This window comes from Parambassis ranga, chromosome 19, assembly GCF_900634625.1.
Source record: "Parambassis ranga chromosome 19, fParRan2.1, whole genome shotgun sequence".
Classification (NCBI taxonomy): domain Eukaryota; kingdom Metazoa; phylum Chordata; class Actinopteri; family Ambassidae; genus Parambassis; species Parambassis ranga.
In genome coordinates, this window is record NC_041039.1 from 14,036,829 (window position 1) to 14,053,540 (window position 16,712).

At 39.3% G+C, this 16,712-nt stretch overlaps 2 protein-coding genes across 2 annotated transcripts; both read right to left on the bottom strand.

Moving 5' to 3' along the window:
* Window positions 1-2,612: 2,612 nt before the first annotated feature.
* On the bottom strand, window positions 2,613-6,580 carry LOC114452559 (annexin A2-A-like). Its single transcript, XM_028431929.1, has 13 exons — window positions 6,481-6,580; window positions 5,840-5,896; window positions 5,632-5,725; window positions 5,067-5,161; window positions 4,870-4,983; window positions 4,680-4,770; window positions 4,499-4,578; window positions 4,359-4,418; window positions 3,741-3,834; window positions 3,558-3,653; window positions 3,401-3,459; window positions 3,052-3,174; window positions 2,613-2,953 (listed from the first exon to the last, which is right to left on the bottom strand). Exons 2-13 carry the CDS (start codon window positions 5,885-5,887, stop codon window positions 2,894-2,896), a joined length of 1,014 nt encoding a protein of 337 aa, XP_028287730.1. The 5' UTR covers window positions 5,888-5,896; window positions 6,481-6,580; the 3' UTR covers window positions 2,613-2,893.
* Window positions 6,581-6,913: 333 nt separating this feature from the next.
* Window positions 6,914-14,384, bottom strand: ice2 (interactor of little elongator complex ELL subunit 2). The gene is made up of 15 exons (XM_028430958.1): window positions 14,304-14,384; window positions 13,214-13,315; window positions 12,820-13,108; window positions 12,621-12,740; window positions 12,400-12,534; window positions 12,139-12,255; window positions 11,665-11,824; window positions 10,906-11,087; window positions 10,052-10,796; window positions 9,797-9,966; window positions 9,553-9,682; window positions 8,478-8,562; window positions 8,242-8,292; window positions 7,562-7,805; window positions 6,914-7,118 (listed from the first exon to the last, which is right to left on the bottom strand). The coding sequence occupies exons 1-15, from the start codon at window positions 14,315-14,317 to the stop codon at window positions 6,966-6,968; spliced, it is 2,697 nt and encodes an 898-aa protein (XP_028286759.1). The 5' UTR covers window positions 14,318-14,384; the 3' UTR covers window positions 6,914-6,965.
* Window positions 14,385-16,712: the final 2,328 nt, after the last annotated feature.

Genomic DNA, 16,712 nt, shown 5'->3' on the forward strand with positions numbered 1-16,712 from the left:
CTCTTTTGGCTCCTCAAGATGACAGAAGCTGAACTCTTCAAAGCCACAAATTGTGTTGCATGTACACAAAGCTCTTTTATAAAGTTCTCCGTATGTCTTTTTTGTCTAGAGATGGACTGACTGAAGCCAAAACCCAAGAGGAGACAGGCCTTATTCTGCTCTCTTATGTTGTTTCAATCACCAGTCTACTGTACAAAGGAGGCAGCCTGATGGCATGATGAGTGCACAGCGCTCATCCAGCCTGTGCTGTTGTCTCAGTTTGAGCCTCATAAAAGGAAGCGGGCCTGACGCTGCCAGAGGCGAAGGATCCGGCGCTACGGTCTGAGCAGGGAAACATCAGCAGAGCGCCATTCTTTAGAAGGAGATGTCCTTCAGTGTGGTGCCAACTCTCCCCGGGGCAGCAGCAGAAGACACAGCCTCTTATTTACCATATACAGGATCTCTCCGTGTCCTTAATGAGCCAGGATATTCAGCATCACAGAGACAAAGGCCACGCTTTCACCGAAGAAGCTGTGGTTTTGCTGAATTAAATAATGATAATTAAGAAAATATTAATCAAACTCTGGCTCTCTGGGCTCTGTAGATGTGTTAGGGGAGCGGCTCTTCCAGCTTAGCCTGTAGGAGTTCTCATTTAGAGTATGCCTGCGACCTATAGAGCTGCAGGCAAACACATACACACACATACACACGCACAAACACACACAGATGCACACAATTAAAAGCAAGACCCTGGTGGCCTTCTACTCTATAATTAAACACCCTTTGGTGCTCTGCACAAAAACACTGAGCTGGGTTCAGATGTGTCAAGGAGAGAGGAGTGAAAGGAAGAAGCTGTTGGTTCTCTGCGTCGCAACTTCTGCTCAATGAAATGAATTAATAAAAAGCACAAACTAATACCTTCCCAGTGTGGAGTTGCTGTGTCTAGCGGCCCAGCAGCAGCTACTACACAGCTGTACAGTGAAACTTTAATGCTGCTGGATGCCTGCAGCGCTGCCTGAGCTTTTTTTTCTCCGAGTTAGAGGTGGATGGTGGCATTTCATATAAGACTATCTAACTGGGACACGTATTTGAAGAAAGAAAAGGATTTCTGTGACCTTTAAAAACACCAAGTTACAGCTGTCTGACAGGTGGGACCAGTCACCAGATCCTTATTATAAAAAGAAAAAGAAAAAACTCCTCGTACAGCTTATAAAAAATAATAGCAAACATTCAAGACTCTCCTCAAATTCAAATGTTATTAGGTGATTATGTGGTATTATTCTTCACCTTTTAGACTTCAGAGTGCATGTCACTTGGCTCTAGTTGTTATGGTAATGTGAGGTATTCTATCTCCTTCCCAGCATGCTCTGTTTGACATTCATGGGGTTAAAGTCCTCTGAATGATGAAGTGCCAGTGTTTGGGACAGTAAATTGCATCGTTTCAATTGAGAAGAGAGTTCCCCTTGGGTTTTGTGGAGGTCCCCACGGGCCGGCCTTGAACAGAACAGCATGTTGTACATCCATATATAAAAAAAAAGGGGGGAAAAATATGGTGGTACTTTTCTCTTTATGATGCAGAGATTAATCTGTCACCACATTCAGGCATAAATCTCACTCCCTGCTTTGCAAAATACTGTTTTATCTTACTTTACACTATATTTTATTTTTTTATTGCCCATAAACACAAACCATCACAAAGGGCTAATGTTCTCATCAATATTATTACAAAATGATCATAAATCCAACGCCTTGTTAAAATTTGAAGCCGTTTCTCCCCTCAGCTACTCAACCATTGAAAATATTAGACGGAAGCCATTCCTCTCACAATAATAGATGATCTTCTATCATATTTGAGCTACAGTACGCCACTTTATTTTCATTAAATTATTGCACTTTTCTTCCTCTCCTTTCCTCATCTCTGTGTTCTTCAGCACTGATCTTGCCTTTTGGGGCTGTTTTTTTTCCTCCTTATACTTCAGTAGAAATGCCTTGACAACACTGTGGTGGTTATTTCATCCTGAGAGACCACAAACTAAACAGCAGAAACACGTTGTATAGACGCTTGTTTAGTGGTATGCAAATCATCTTTGCCGGGGGTAAAATTAACATTTTCAATTAAAATATTAGCACCAAACAAACACAGAAAAACACACTAATGATTAAATCATTTTGATAGAACCTTGATAGTGGAGCCTGATTTCTCATATTTTTCTTTTGATTGAAAGGGATGCAGTATTAATCATATGTTGCAGCATGAACTCATGAATCTCAACAGAAGTTTGCAGTTGAACATTTTATAAACACACACTTAGTTGTTAATGTTAACAGCCTGGAAAACAGTTCTCCTTTTATTGCTTGTGTGAATAAAAAATATTGTCTGGTGGCTGTTTTTATTTTGTTTACAGCTTCTAATAATTAATGGGAGGGTAATAATGTAATGTAAAAATGTAATTTTCTATCTAATATTTCCATATATTTAAATATTTGTTATTTATCTGCTAAGGAAATCGCATTTCTTCAGCAGGTATCATTTAGTGTGTGAACCTCTGCCCCCAGTTTCTGTAACTGCTTTTATTAATGCTGCTATATCGCCCTCTGGTGGTCATAAATGTAAACATCAACCAAGGACAAAGGACGTTTAGAAAAAACTTTACTCCTGTTTTGGTATAACAAACATAATCTGGAATGCAGTTTTTATCTATCCAAAAGATTCCTTCTTTCATTTGAAGAAGAAAGTTTAACATTTTTATATTACATTAGAATCATTATAATGTTCTTGTTCCATATTTTATTTTAGTGGTTTTGCTTTTGTCACAGAGCTTGTTCCATGGTAGGCATTCAGGAGCCCAGCTTTTCCAGTACAGATTTCCAGTTGTGGAAAATGAGCCCCTTTTTTCATAGTGATGATTCCTTTTTACTGGTCTGAACCACAGAGGCCAAGCAGTGCCTTCTGGTAGTCTCCCTTGGTATGTTCCTGTAGAATGAAAAGACACAGAGCATGTTAAAACATGATCAAACAGGCTTTGCTGTAAATCAGTAATAGACCAGGGGCAGGCTGGAAGATTCACTTACCGTGATAGTCTGTTGCAGAGACTGTCCAAAGTGCTCCTTGTATTCAGAACAGATCTTTCTCAGATCCACCTCGCAGCGTGACACAATAATCCTGGTCACTATCTTCTCTTTGGCTCCTTTACTCTGAGCAGACAAGCATAAGTCAGCACTTACTGAAGTTGTACAAGCTCTATACTTAACTACAGCAGCTGATGCAACGCTGTGGTAAGAGAACTTTTGCCAACTTTGGAATTCTGTGTTCCTGCAGCAAAATTGCACTTTCACAAGCAGATGTACTTCTTACATCTGTGTGTAGCCCTCAAAATAGCCACATTTCAACAAGAGAGAAAAAGAACAGTGCTGTGGGTACCTTCATGGCTTCATTCAGTTGTTTGGCAAAGAACAGCTGTTTGTTTTCAAAGCACTGAACTGGAACAAAAAAAAAGACAAATTTTTTTTGTACGTTTGGTTCAGGAAATGACACCTGGAGTAAATATCTATATTAATTTTTCCAACAGGAAGTGTACCTAGCACCAGGAAGGATTTCTGCAAGTCTCCTTTAACTTCTTTCACAATGCTCTCCTGCATGTCGTAGGGGCTGTAATTCTTGTACCGCTGAAACACTAAAAAAAAAAAAAAAAGGAAAAATGTTCATGAATTTATTTTAAAATGAATTACTGGCAATCAAAAATCAAAAGCGAGCGTCGTACCTTTTTGCAGGTGGGGTACACTCCTCTCAGACATAATGGAGATCCAGGTTGCCACATCAGTTCCTTTTATCTTAATTCCAGCATCATAGAGAGCCTGAGGATCATCAATGAAACACCAGTAAAAACATTGCCATGCTACACAGTCTGTGGCAGAAACATGTTTCACATCTGTTTAACAATACTGAAATATAAAGTACAAGTTGCAAAACTTGTACTTTAATGACACATTAACAAATCTGTGGTTAAGGAAATCATGATAGATCTGTGCTTTACATTGTGCTAAAGCATCTTTGATACTACTCAGGATTGTGAGTCAATGCACGCAGCATGTAGCCTGCCCTCAGTCCAACATTAGAGGAAGAACTAGAAGTGAATCATTTTGAAAACAATGGCTGAAGCTCTTGACATTCAGCTATTATTACCTCACTAAAAACATAGAAATGAGAGAAAAAGAGACAAGAGGCTTGATGCTCAACACATTTCCTTCAGACTGGTTCAGTAAATGCTGCAAACTGCTCTGTGCATCTTTTAAAAGTAATATCATTTAATAATGATAATTAGTAATATCGTTTTTTCGTTGATTGAGAACGTGTCCACGGATGGAAATGGGCAACTTACCCTAGCATCATCATCAATCTTTTCACAGTCTACAATAGAGGATGGATCAGGTCTGTTGGTCTGAAAAGAGACATGAGTCAGGTCAGTCTGATGTCATTTTTAAATGGAATGTTTTAAACACAGAAAAGGTTATAACTCACCTGCACAAGGGCCAAGAGCAGCTTAGCAAAATTTCCAGATGTATCACCGGCTACGTCTTTCTCCAGCTCCTTCTTGAACACTGAAATATGTCATTTTAGGTATTTACTTCCTCATAACCAGTTGTCACACAGCAGTTAAAGGATAATCAAATCAGAATATTGAAACCTGGGTTAAACATACATTCTTTGTACACATTCTTGATTTCCACCAGCTCAGCATTACTGCGAGAGCACAAAACTTCAATCAGGGTTTCTTCATCTGTTCCTAAACCCTGAAAGACACAGACACAATGAGCATATTTTATCGTTATTCCAGTAGAGGGCAGTGTTACCCTTTTACTTAACCCACAGTCAAACACCGCCTCCATTACCTTGATAGATCCTCTGATCTCTGAGGCATCAAATTGGGCTGTGCTCTTCATCAGTCCAAGGATCACCGATTCCAGCGAGCCAGACAGTGCTCCCTTCAGGGCCGAGATCATGTCCTAAGAATACAACACTGATTAAACATGTCCTCGATAGAGACAGTGGAGGTCTGAAGCAGTTTGGCTTTTCTGTCCCTCTGTACCTTCTTTGCCCTCCTTTCATATGCAAAAGCAATTTCTCTCCTCTGGGCATAGGTCCGCTTTGTCAGGACATCGATGATGGTCTGCTCATCCACTCCTGAAGTTTAAAGACACACAACATGGATGTGACACGGTTTTGAAATTTAATGTAGGAGGACTGAGACAAAGGTAGTCCAGACTGTATACAGCAAAAAGGCACAGATCTAAAATTTAGCCTCAAATTATTCATGGCAAATGAATCAAGAATATCCTCACACTCTCATAAGTCACTGTTTAAAGAGGAAGAATATACATTCACAAACGTTAAAAATAGCTTATTCTAGCATGTGACATAGTCATGAGGTATTTTCCCCTCATTTGCAGAGAAACATCTTTCTTCACATTCTTCATCACTACAAAATGGTGGGCTGTTGAGTAACAAGCAGTCAGACTGCTGCCAGTTGCTCTGCCAGCACTGAGACGCAGACATGGAGGTGTTCCCAGCATGGTCAAATACCAGCTACTCATCTGTACTGACAAGTTCCAAACTCAGAACTGAGTTTCTTTTATACAGGACCATTATCATACCTTTAGTTTTGATAGCAGTCTCTATCCTGGCAGCATCCTTGTCTGGGTTAAAGTCCAGAGCTGGTACCACTGTGGGGTACTTGGGTTCACTGGACTGAGGATTAGAAGGAAATCAAAGAAAAGATGAAATAACAGTAAGCAAGTGTATACAGATTATGTGACATGTAATTGTGGGTTTTCATCATAACAATAAAAAGTACAGCTTTACCCCAACATTGAGGGAGAGTTGACCCAGAAACTCTGCCACCAAAGACATTTTGCAGAACTGAAAAAGATGAAATCATGTAATCAAAGCTCATTCTCTAACATGTCCCACCATGCAGGAGGCACTGTTTATTTTGACTGACGATATAATCACTTGAGCCTGTAATACACTGTCTTATAAACAGAGGCAGAGAAACTACATTTAATACATTATTACTTACAGTACAAATAAATCATCTGTGGTTGCTGACTTATTGGAATTCGGTGTAGTACATATATTCGCACTATTAACAGCGTGTGAACTCTTTCAAATCCCTGTTCAATCTGATGAATCCTTAACAGCGACAGCAAAGGGACACACCCTGGAAAACGTGATACTGTACTCCAGTCTGGCATGAGTACATTCACACAACTACAAACACACAAACTTGCTGCAAACCTATACTGAACAATAAGGATTAAATAGTATCCAAAACAAGCAGGAATGTCTGTACTGAATGGAATTTGTGTGGAAACTTAAGTCATGTGTCATGCCTCATGTTAGGCAAGCAGAAAGAGCCTTTCATCATTTGTGCAGAGCAAAGTTTAAGTCTAAAGATTACGAATGCAGTTATTTAACATCAACATGTAAAAAAACAAACTTACCCAAGTTGTAGAAGTTGAGGTGATGCAGAGATTTGTCCTGGTGCTCTTTAAGTGGAATGGGTGTGGAGTGGATTTAACTTTTCTGACACATAAATGAGCCTCCCCCTTTCACCTCCCCTGACTCAGGCTCCCTCCCCCTTTTCCATGCACTGAAGACTCCACCCTGTTACCCTGCTCAACTTTTTAAAGCCTTGTCAAGTCTTCCCACACACACACACACACATTATTTACAATGACTTTGTGCCTTCTGGTGTTTAGGAGTCTAATCCTCACTTGGCACAGTGAACACATTTTACACATGATGCATGTTAGAAATAACTGACAAACTCTTATATAAACATTAAAAAAATTAGTTTATTGATGTCCTTTTGTACACAACAACATATAGAACATGTCTTTAAATAAAATAAGAGTATTCTGTAAAAGTGCCTTGGCATATACATTCATATTTATGGATGTTAAATGAAATCCTCTGATGAGGAATCTTAAACGGACTGCTGAATTAACTTTTTGATATATTTGCTCCGCCTGGCTGCCCGTTTCTTCTGTTTGCTCTTTTTCACCTGGCCTTTTGTGTTCAGGTTGTTCTTCTGCACAGCTCCATGGTTAACAGCATGTGATGGTCCATCTTTTGCCATCTGGTAGAACAGAAGAAGTTAAAAGGGTGTGATGGAGTAATGTTATACTATACATTCAACCCTAAAATGTTATTTTTGTTGCCAGAAACACAAACGTGTTCCTCTGCTCTGCTAAGGTGTTAACATTGTTACTATGCTGGCATTTAGACAGGCATCCAATGAATGTCTCAGCGTGTACAACAGTAAACCCTGCTGAGCTGCTGCTGACACTGGTGTGTTCTCTATTGTCTGTGTTGTTAGTTTTGGGCTTATGCATGAAGACTGCAGTCATCTGATTAACCTTTTCTGATATGAAAAGGATATTTAAAAAAGGGTGTGGGCTTCCTAACCATCATGACTTATCACAGCATTATTTACAGAGGTTAATGATGTTTGTCTAGCCTTGACACCAACTTATTCACAGTGAGTTCTGTTAAACAGTAACTACAGTAAGGAGAAAATACCTTTATGAAGGGTTTTGGTGGAAAGGTGCAGGGGACACGGTTATGTTTCTGGTGAAAGGGCAGGACCACAGCTGGATCAACAGGTATCCAGGGCAAAGGGCCAGAGGCTGGGGGCTGTGGAACAGAGCTGTGGACCTGATGCAGGTTGTACGCCTCACGACTCCCCTTCCCATCCGATGCTTTTAATAATGTTACAAATGGTTCCCCGGCTTTGTGTGCAATCAGGTATTGTCCTTCTTCTAACCTATAAAATCAAATAAAGTCACAGAGGGTGTGTTAAAGAAGACAAAACCCACACAAAGAAACATGTTGGAGCACTGCGAGGATGTCAAGTTTTCTAGATGATGGAATTTGAGTGAACAGAGTCTTAAGCAAGCAAAGGGTGACGCATCTATTGTGTGTTGTTGAGTAATGGATTGTGTCATCCTCTTGCACAAACACAGACAAACGTCATTTTCTGCCAGAGGCAGTCCATGGTGATTCCTACAAAAATTTCATCAGCTTAAACGCGGCGTGGAGACAAGATGTGTGCAGACAAACACTAGTTTGCATTACAATCATTTCATTAGAACTGTTGCAATAGATACAGGCAGGCAACATATAACCACTAATAATTTGATTGTGTAAAAAAGGGTTCCAGCTCTAATAAGCTAAGATGATTTATGTTCTCAACAACCTACCTAGTTAGCTTTTTCAGGAGGTGGTGCAGTATATTCAGTGACTTGGACAGCCTGTGGATGGAAAACAAACATCATAAGATCACACAAGCAGAGGTGATGATAGCTAGTGTTGATTAAAAGACCTGTTTCATGATAAAGTGGTTCAATATGAAAAGGACAGTCTCTTATTACTAGGTAACTTAATCATTGTGTGTGTGATTAGGTTAAGCCTAATCATCTGCTCCATCAGCACTCACTTAAATCCACAGGAGATGTTCTGCTTCCAGTCGTCGGGCAGCTTTCTCAGCAGAGCCACTTTTGATGTGTGTGCATTGATGTGAGCTGCAGAGAGGGAGAGAGATACACTGAGAGAACAACAAGAGCTAGGAGCGTGCACATCAAGAGCTTCACTTCATCAGCCGTGCCATTCCTAGTGCTTACAAAGTAATTAGTCTGTGGTGATTTGCCAGCATTGTTACAAGCCTGAGTGGGTGGTAAGAAATGTTTGTCGGTCCTCTCTCTCCTCTTCTGCCTCCCATCTGGTAAGGCATTCTTATTTTAACAGAGCCTTACTTTAATTATGGTGTGTTTTAGAGCCTGCAACCACAGCCATAAATACACAATTGGGCAATGCCACATGATAAACCACTTGATGAACTACGGACCATTAGGCACAGAAGAAAGTCTTGTCTCCACTGTGCTTGCTGCATAATGTCATTAAGATTTTTTTCATATCACTGAAATTTTTCCTCTAACACTACTTTTGGCAACGTACCACCATTTTCACACAGAGACATCCAAAATATTTCCCAGTTGCCTGGTACAGGGTTATACCTTCTCCTTGGTAGGGATAGATGTTTTGGCATTGAAGCTAACCCAAGAAAACATTAAATGCAGATTCTGTTGTGACAGTGTGTACAGTACTTCAACTATGCAAACAGACTATAGAGGTGTATAATTTCAAAGATACTTTGACAGTATGCATTAGGGGAATGTAATCAAAGCACAAAACTGCATTTAGCTTAGCTCTGCACATGGTAATCTTTGTAATTCCCCACAATCAGATGTGGCTGTTGTTATGGCAACAAAGTAAACTTAACCACCACACAGTTGCAGCAGGATGGTGAGTCATCTAAAGACTATTCCGCTGGTTTGTGGGAGGACCGGTCATGTGGCCTTTGCTGAACCCAGAGAGTGAGGGAAATCTCCTGCTTTGGCTATTTTTCTGTTCTATGTGGTACTATACTTTGTACTGTATTTGGTAAAATAGATAGCTAGCTTGACTTTACTGAATTTAAAAAGAATATAAGTGAAACAGTGGTAAAACTGTACCGATGTAAGACACTGTACTGGAATGGAGCAGTGTCTCAGTCCACAGGTGGCAAACCTCACTGCTGGTTAGACACTCAACCCCGTAACTTAACTGGTACTCCAACTTGGGCAGGACATGCACTGGAACATGCTGTTGGGGCAGAACAAATTGAGCATAAATGCAATACTACTGCATATATTAATTGTGTGTATGCACATATGACAAAATCTCTTTGGAACTCGTGGAATGTATCAACATTTTCACCTGGTTTTGGTTGCAGCCAACATTTCTTGTATGGGTCAGTGGAACAGAGCTGCGCACCAGGAGTAGCAGGTCTTGCAGACTGTAGAGCTTGTAGAGCAGGTTACCCTCCCCCGGTGCATCATAGTCTTCCTCAATTTCTGCACTAGCTTGCAGGCTGTGTGAAAGTATTTCTGTGAGTGGGTAAAGAATAGACTAAATTTCAGAGAAGCCATACAAGCACAATTTAAACCCATGGAAAAATCATTTGACACTAACTTTGATCTGTAGTATTCATGTTGACAACCGATGAGTCATGAGGAGCAGCACAGCCCTCGCCATCCTCATTCTGGTGTCTCTCCAAAAATGAAGACACGCAGGGTTTGACAAGGGATGTTGGATGAGAGTGGAGTAAGGGGCCCGTACTTCTAGTGGGTGACTTGAAAGGACTTTTGGCTGCATCGCTGGCTGATGGACATTTGGCCGTGTCATTGCTAGACTTGAACATGGCTGTCTGCAGCCGCAGGATTTCACTCAGCTGGTCACCAGAGGGCTTTGCTTTTTTGGGTTGTCGTTTGCACTTTGTAGCTTTTTGAGGTGAAGAGGACTCAGAGGATGGCTTGCATTGTTCAACAGGTGTTGCCACTGGAGACAAAGAATCATCGATGACCAGCTTCTCATCATCCGAGTCTCCTGTCAAACCTGTATCTTCCTCAATTTCCTGGGCAGAGTCCTGTATCATTGGTTCTTCATTTGGTTCAGTGGCCTCACTCACAGGAGACATCGCTGTTGTTGATTTCACACATGTCAACAAGCTGCTAGTGCCACTAAGATGTTCACTGAGCCCTTTAGTCATTCTTGTAGCTTTTTTACTTTTGTCACATTCCTCTTGGTCGTTCTGCACCTTACGCATCGTTGAAGTTTTGGTGGGTGTCACCTCCCCAAATGTCTCCAGGTCAGTGAGGTCTACCTCAAAGTCCAGACCATTGTTTTCCTGAGACACCACACTTCTCTGAGAGTTCTCCTGAATGAAAAACAGGCGGAAAAAATAAATCAGTGGTCTTATGAAATCAGAACTAAGTAGCATATGTGATACCACAGACACAGGCATGTCTAGTTACTCATCAACATACAGATGAGAGTTGGTGCTCATTGCCAGGAAGCTCTGTCATTAAATGGAACACATTTTTCCTCCCGTTCTTTCTGATGGAGAGCTTCAGACTCTCCTCGTGGTAAATGAGGCTCCTCTCCCTCACGGTCATTTCAGTCTTCAGAAGGGGTGAATCTATATACACGGTCTTCTTTTGGCTACTGGCTGTAAATGAGACATTAAAAAAAACACTGTGAAACAGTGCCACCATGAGGCCATGAGGCTCTATAGCAGTGGTACATTTTTCCCATCATTATAAAGCTTCACCAATCTAAAGCACAATCTATGTGCACACTGTCCTACTAAAATCATTTATTTTATTATTATTATTATTATTATTCTCTAAGACAATTAAACTTATGTCATGTTAAGATTTCTTTTTACACATGTTTTCACTATTTTATTATCAAGCACTTTTACCTACATTAAGAAAATTTCTTTGTTGATGTTCTCAAAGTCTCAAAGAGAATTCTAACTGTTAATCAATGCATAAGAACACAAAAATAAAATCAGATCATATGTTTCTGTTTTTACAAATCACTCTGTACTTCACAGTATTTTGCTACTTTGTTATTATGGTGGTCACATGAGCCTGAGGTCACTATCAAACAGATGGCACTTGTGTTTTTTTTTTTTTTTTTAAAGGAAGGGGATTGGGGCAAAAAACTTGGAGGCAAATGTTAAATTGCCTGTAACTAATTTCCCCAATGACAGCCTGAGCAGCCAGCTGATGATGCCGTACCTTTCCCCAGGTTTAATTTGACCACAACAGGCAGCTCCCATTGGTCCACAAAGTCAGGGCCGTGGTTGTCTAGCAGCCTGACCAAAGCATCTCGAGTTAGACAGACATGAGGCTCATAACAAGCACTCAGCTTCTCTGCATTCCCATCATTACTGATCGTCTGGAGAGAACAAAAGGATTAACAAGAACAACAACCACACTGCATCGCTCGAACAAAATACTGTAAGTGGCCAAACAACAGTCTTAAAGGAAATTAACTTTGACAGTACTGTGTGTGACCCGGCATCTTTCAGAAACACAATTAGCAATAGTTTTGCTGAGCAAGACATGAACACCATCTGGTGTCTTTTTTGAAAACTGCAGGAGCTGAAACAGAGTTACAATAGACCTGCGGACATGAATCCCATTCTAGCTGTAAAACATCTCTGTGACTTACTTTATCGGAGCAATTAAAAAAGTGCGACAATTGCTTACAGCATGCATGTCCTTAGCCTTTTTAGCTGGAGGATTCTCTGATGAAACACTGTGATAATCCGATGCAAGCTGTGCATCAGCAGGCACTATCGTATGGTCTGTGATATTCACATCGCCCTGGAGGAATAGAGGGTACAAATATAGAAATGGAGAAAATTAATCGATGCAAAAAGACTGATTCTGCAGTTCAACAACTGAAGGTGGAAAGGTGTAGAAAAGAGTGGCCAATGACATTTCTGAACAACTAAAGTATGTGGTTACCATGGTTAGCAGCTGTTTTTCAAAGGTCAGTGTTAGCCCTGGATTGAATGTTCCTCCTGTCAAACTGGTCATCTCATGGATCAGGTAGAGCTGAGGGAGCGTCTCGACGTACTCTAAACAGCTCCTGAGGAAATCCTGTAAAACACATTTAGACTAAATTTTAATGTTTATGAGCACAATTTATAAGCACAATCACATGATGTGTGAAACTGTTGTAGCACCTCTGAATACTGTATAGCTCCGTGTGAGATGAATCTGTAGTCATCAGCACATATTTTAGCCACATCTTGCAGGTACCTCATGAACTGCGTCACTTCATCGTTTACTCGTGCCTTTAAGTTCTGAAATATTGGAACAGATTATGTAAAAAAGCAAAGCAATTACAGCTAGCAGGACAGAACTAACACCACAAAATGCTACCTGTGGAGGCTCCCTGGTGTTCCTATTCATTAAATAGGAGACATATATCCTCTGTTCATCACTGGAAAGGCTGGACATACAGGGGACGGGCAGTCTGGGTTCAGGATAAGGGACATCAGTATTACTCCCAGCTTGCTTCTGCTTCCTTTTGCTTGATTTCCTGGTATTCTTACAGTCTTCTGTGCTTTCAGCAACATTGTCTGCACAAGCATCATCACTATCATCATCCTTAGAGGCTTTTACAGCCTCCTTATCACACTCCTGCTTTATGTTGGCATTCTCTGCAGGACTTGGGGAAAGAGGAAAAACACATGGAGGTAAGAATAATAGGGAAACAAACAAACAAAATGATGCGAAGTGATGCATCACCTAAAATTTTTCTTTAGTGACGTACCTTTGAAGAAAGGCCCACAGTTCTCTGACATTAGGTGATAGGGAGTATTTATCATAGGAATCTCTGGTAAAGAAAGGAGCATCAGAGACTGGATGGTCCTCCCTTAAGTTAAAAAGAAAAAACAATGAATATTAGAATCTGTGTTTTTCCTAAACAGTACAAAAGGGTGCTATCTTTGTACTGGGGTAGATAGTAAATAGAAAGACAGATTAAAAATATCACAGATGCTTTCACTTCATAGACACCAAAATAAACATGTAAACATTTAACACAACACACATGTCTTCAGAACATTCTGTATGAATATTTAATGTTAGCAAGATAGAAAATGCATTCATGCCATTTGCAGCTAATGAAGTCAGGGCTGTGAACAAACACCAGATTTTTTTAATGCATACAGATCAGACAGCTAGCAGAAGGAGGGGATATTAACTGAATGTGACAAATATTTCACTCCACTTTAAACTGCTGCTCCAGTGTAGCGTGCAATATAAATTACTCTGTGCAACACATGAAACTGGAGACCCAATCAAAATAAATAAATGAGCAGATCCTTTAAACAGCTCAGCTTTTCTTCATCATATCTTACTAAATGTTAATAATCCTGAGTGTCAGCTACTAGAGAAGGAACATCTCTAAAACATAACACAATAACTTCTCAGAAAACATAACACACTTTATTATATATATATAAACATCACCCATCATGTAACAAAACACACATTCAGTACAGGATGGTTAGGACAAACCTTCACTGCCACTAGCTAACCCGTCTCATGGAGTCTTCCCCGATAAAAAAAAAACATTTATAGTAAGCCCATAAGAGCTAACCGCTGTCACCTAAAAGTAATCACTTCTTAGTGCAGTATTCTTTAGCTACACGGTCATATAACATGTAATTAGCACAGCTAGCCATTAGCCACAGCCCTGCAGAGTGAGCTCAAGGCTTGTTAGCAAAACAGTTATTAGCCAAAGTTAATGTAGCTTCCTGAGCTGTCATCAAAAACGTGGGGGTATTTACGCACTAACGTAATCTGTGGTGCTTTAAAATCAATTGTTTAAAATCTGTTTCATTGCAGATGTTACTCACCATATCAGCTCCATTGTTATAACTGTCAACGGTAAGAACAACAGTGAAGCTAATGTAAATATACCCACGAGTTCAGTTCTTCTTCTTCTACGAATTTTAATGACGTTGGCGACAAGCTTATAGGTGCATCACCGCCACCTACCGGACAGATGTGTGAAGCCGGAGATTTTATTTTAAATAACCGTCTGAACATTGTGATGCGAAATATAAAAATATAAAATAAAAAAATAAAGCACATGGTCATACATGACAAGCCTGCTATTGATGTTGATTGTTTTTCTTAAACAATTACATCCATACTTTTAAGGGCATGTGAAAGAATCATGTAAAATTCATGCAAATGATTGCACGGCTTTATCACACTGCAGTTTATAACACTTAATCAAAATGTTAAATGTACTACATGGAAAAATTAGCTAAAAAATTAATATTGCTTAAAGGGAAATTGAGTCATTCATTAAAATAATAGATGAGTTATTTTTAGCTTTAATTTTTTGACACTACAACCTGAATTAGCTGGCAATAAGAACCTAAATATTTAAGGTAGATGTGTTTAGACTGATATAAAAATAAAAATATTGGCTAATTGATTGTTGTAGCAATTTTTATGTTGTAAGAAGCAGATTCAATGTGTTCTATGGTACAACATCTCAGAGAGATTCATGGTTTTGCAGTGTATATAGCACGGAATTTTATCAACATTTACATTAGTAGTAAAATAACTAATCATAAAAATATGGAATTTAGATGTATAAGTCTGGTATTTGTTTCATATTGTAGTGTCTGATTTGTTGTCTGGTATTTGTTCAGATTGCTGGATCTAATTTAGTATTGACCTAGTTTAACAACATAATTTGTTCATACATATAGAAGTTTCCAGTGGAGTGAGGCTACCATCTCTGATTAGGACATTAATTAGGACACTTATCTGATGAAATTATTGCAGCTGAAAAAAAAATGTTCTTTGTTTAGTTTTGCTAAAAGGAGAGCTGGAAAGAGTGAGTAGACAACAGACAGATAAACAATCAGGAAGAAAAAGAAAGCCCATTACAAGCGGTAAATTTTATTATGGGATAACAGCACATAAAGCACATCTAAAATCGATGTGTCCAATGCACTTTTAATAAAGGTAATATTAAAGGTACAGTTTCTAAGTACAATATAACAACATTCATATTAGAATGAAAAGTATTTAAAAGACAACATTAAATTTCTTATTTTTCTTTACAGCCGTATTTACAAAATGAATCAAAATACTTATTTTCATATTTAAGAATCAGACAAGAAGGAGCAAAACTACGTTTGTGAATCGACTACCTGCTAAAGAGAGAGTTCAAAAGAGCTGGATAAAAAGGTACATGAGCATCTGTCCCCATTTAACATCAGTAGCAAACGTGTGACTTAGAAATCTGTGACAACCACACACTAGTTTCGGCTTTCCCCATAATTTGCACTGCTTTTTGCATGAGAGAAATAATAATAATAAAAAAAAGAATCCACCCCTGCTCCACCCCACCCTTTAGACTGAGGGCCCACTGAACACAGAACAAGTAAGGAAATCCAGATGTTTTGCAAACACTTAATATACAAAGTATTAGTAAACTTGATGTTCTTGGAAAAATGAAAAAAGTCGATACAAAGACAAAGAAAGAAATGATGAATTGTTTTCTTAATCAGAAAAAAGTGCAGGTGAACATTTGTGTCATATTCTCTGCAAGGATTTATTGACCGTTTGAGATCAACATGAAACAAACTCGTTTCTGAAACAAGGTGAGGGGAGGGGGGTGAGAGGGTGTGTGACATGTACACTGAAAACAGACCACCTATACATCGAAACCCTTCAACATCAACCCACGCGAAAATGATTAACAACAGATGAGGAAAGAATCTGAAAAAACATTTTTTCTTTTAGCATGTGAGAATTAAGAATTCATCCTCATGTACAAAATACATTGTCACTTCAGTACACGTCTGGAAAAACCACAAAAAAAAGGACAATCAAAACCATGGATGCATTTTGTTACACCGAGAGGCACTCAGTGTGATACGTTGTGTATTATTGCAAGCATATTCTTACTGATATTTGCTACAGAAGTTCAGAGAAAGAGAGAGAGAAAAAAGGTCAACTTTGTTTTTTCAAATGGCAATCCTTTCATGTACATTTTTAACGCTTCACGTGGTGCAAATGGTTTATGCCACTGGTCTGAAAAGAAAGCAACGGTTTCAGAATAAAATGGGGAGGCGGAAATAACAAAAGCATTCCGAGGCTCTACTTAATGAGCACCACTTCCCTGCATCAGGTGAAGAACAATGCAGACACAGGAGGTAAAATCTTAAAAACCTGACAAACTAATAGCCTCAGTGAGTGGTTTTATTACAATCAGACAAAAGAAACAAAAACAAAACAAA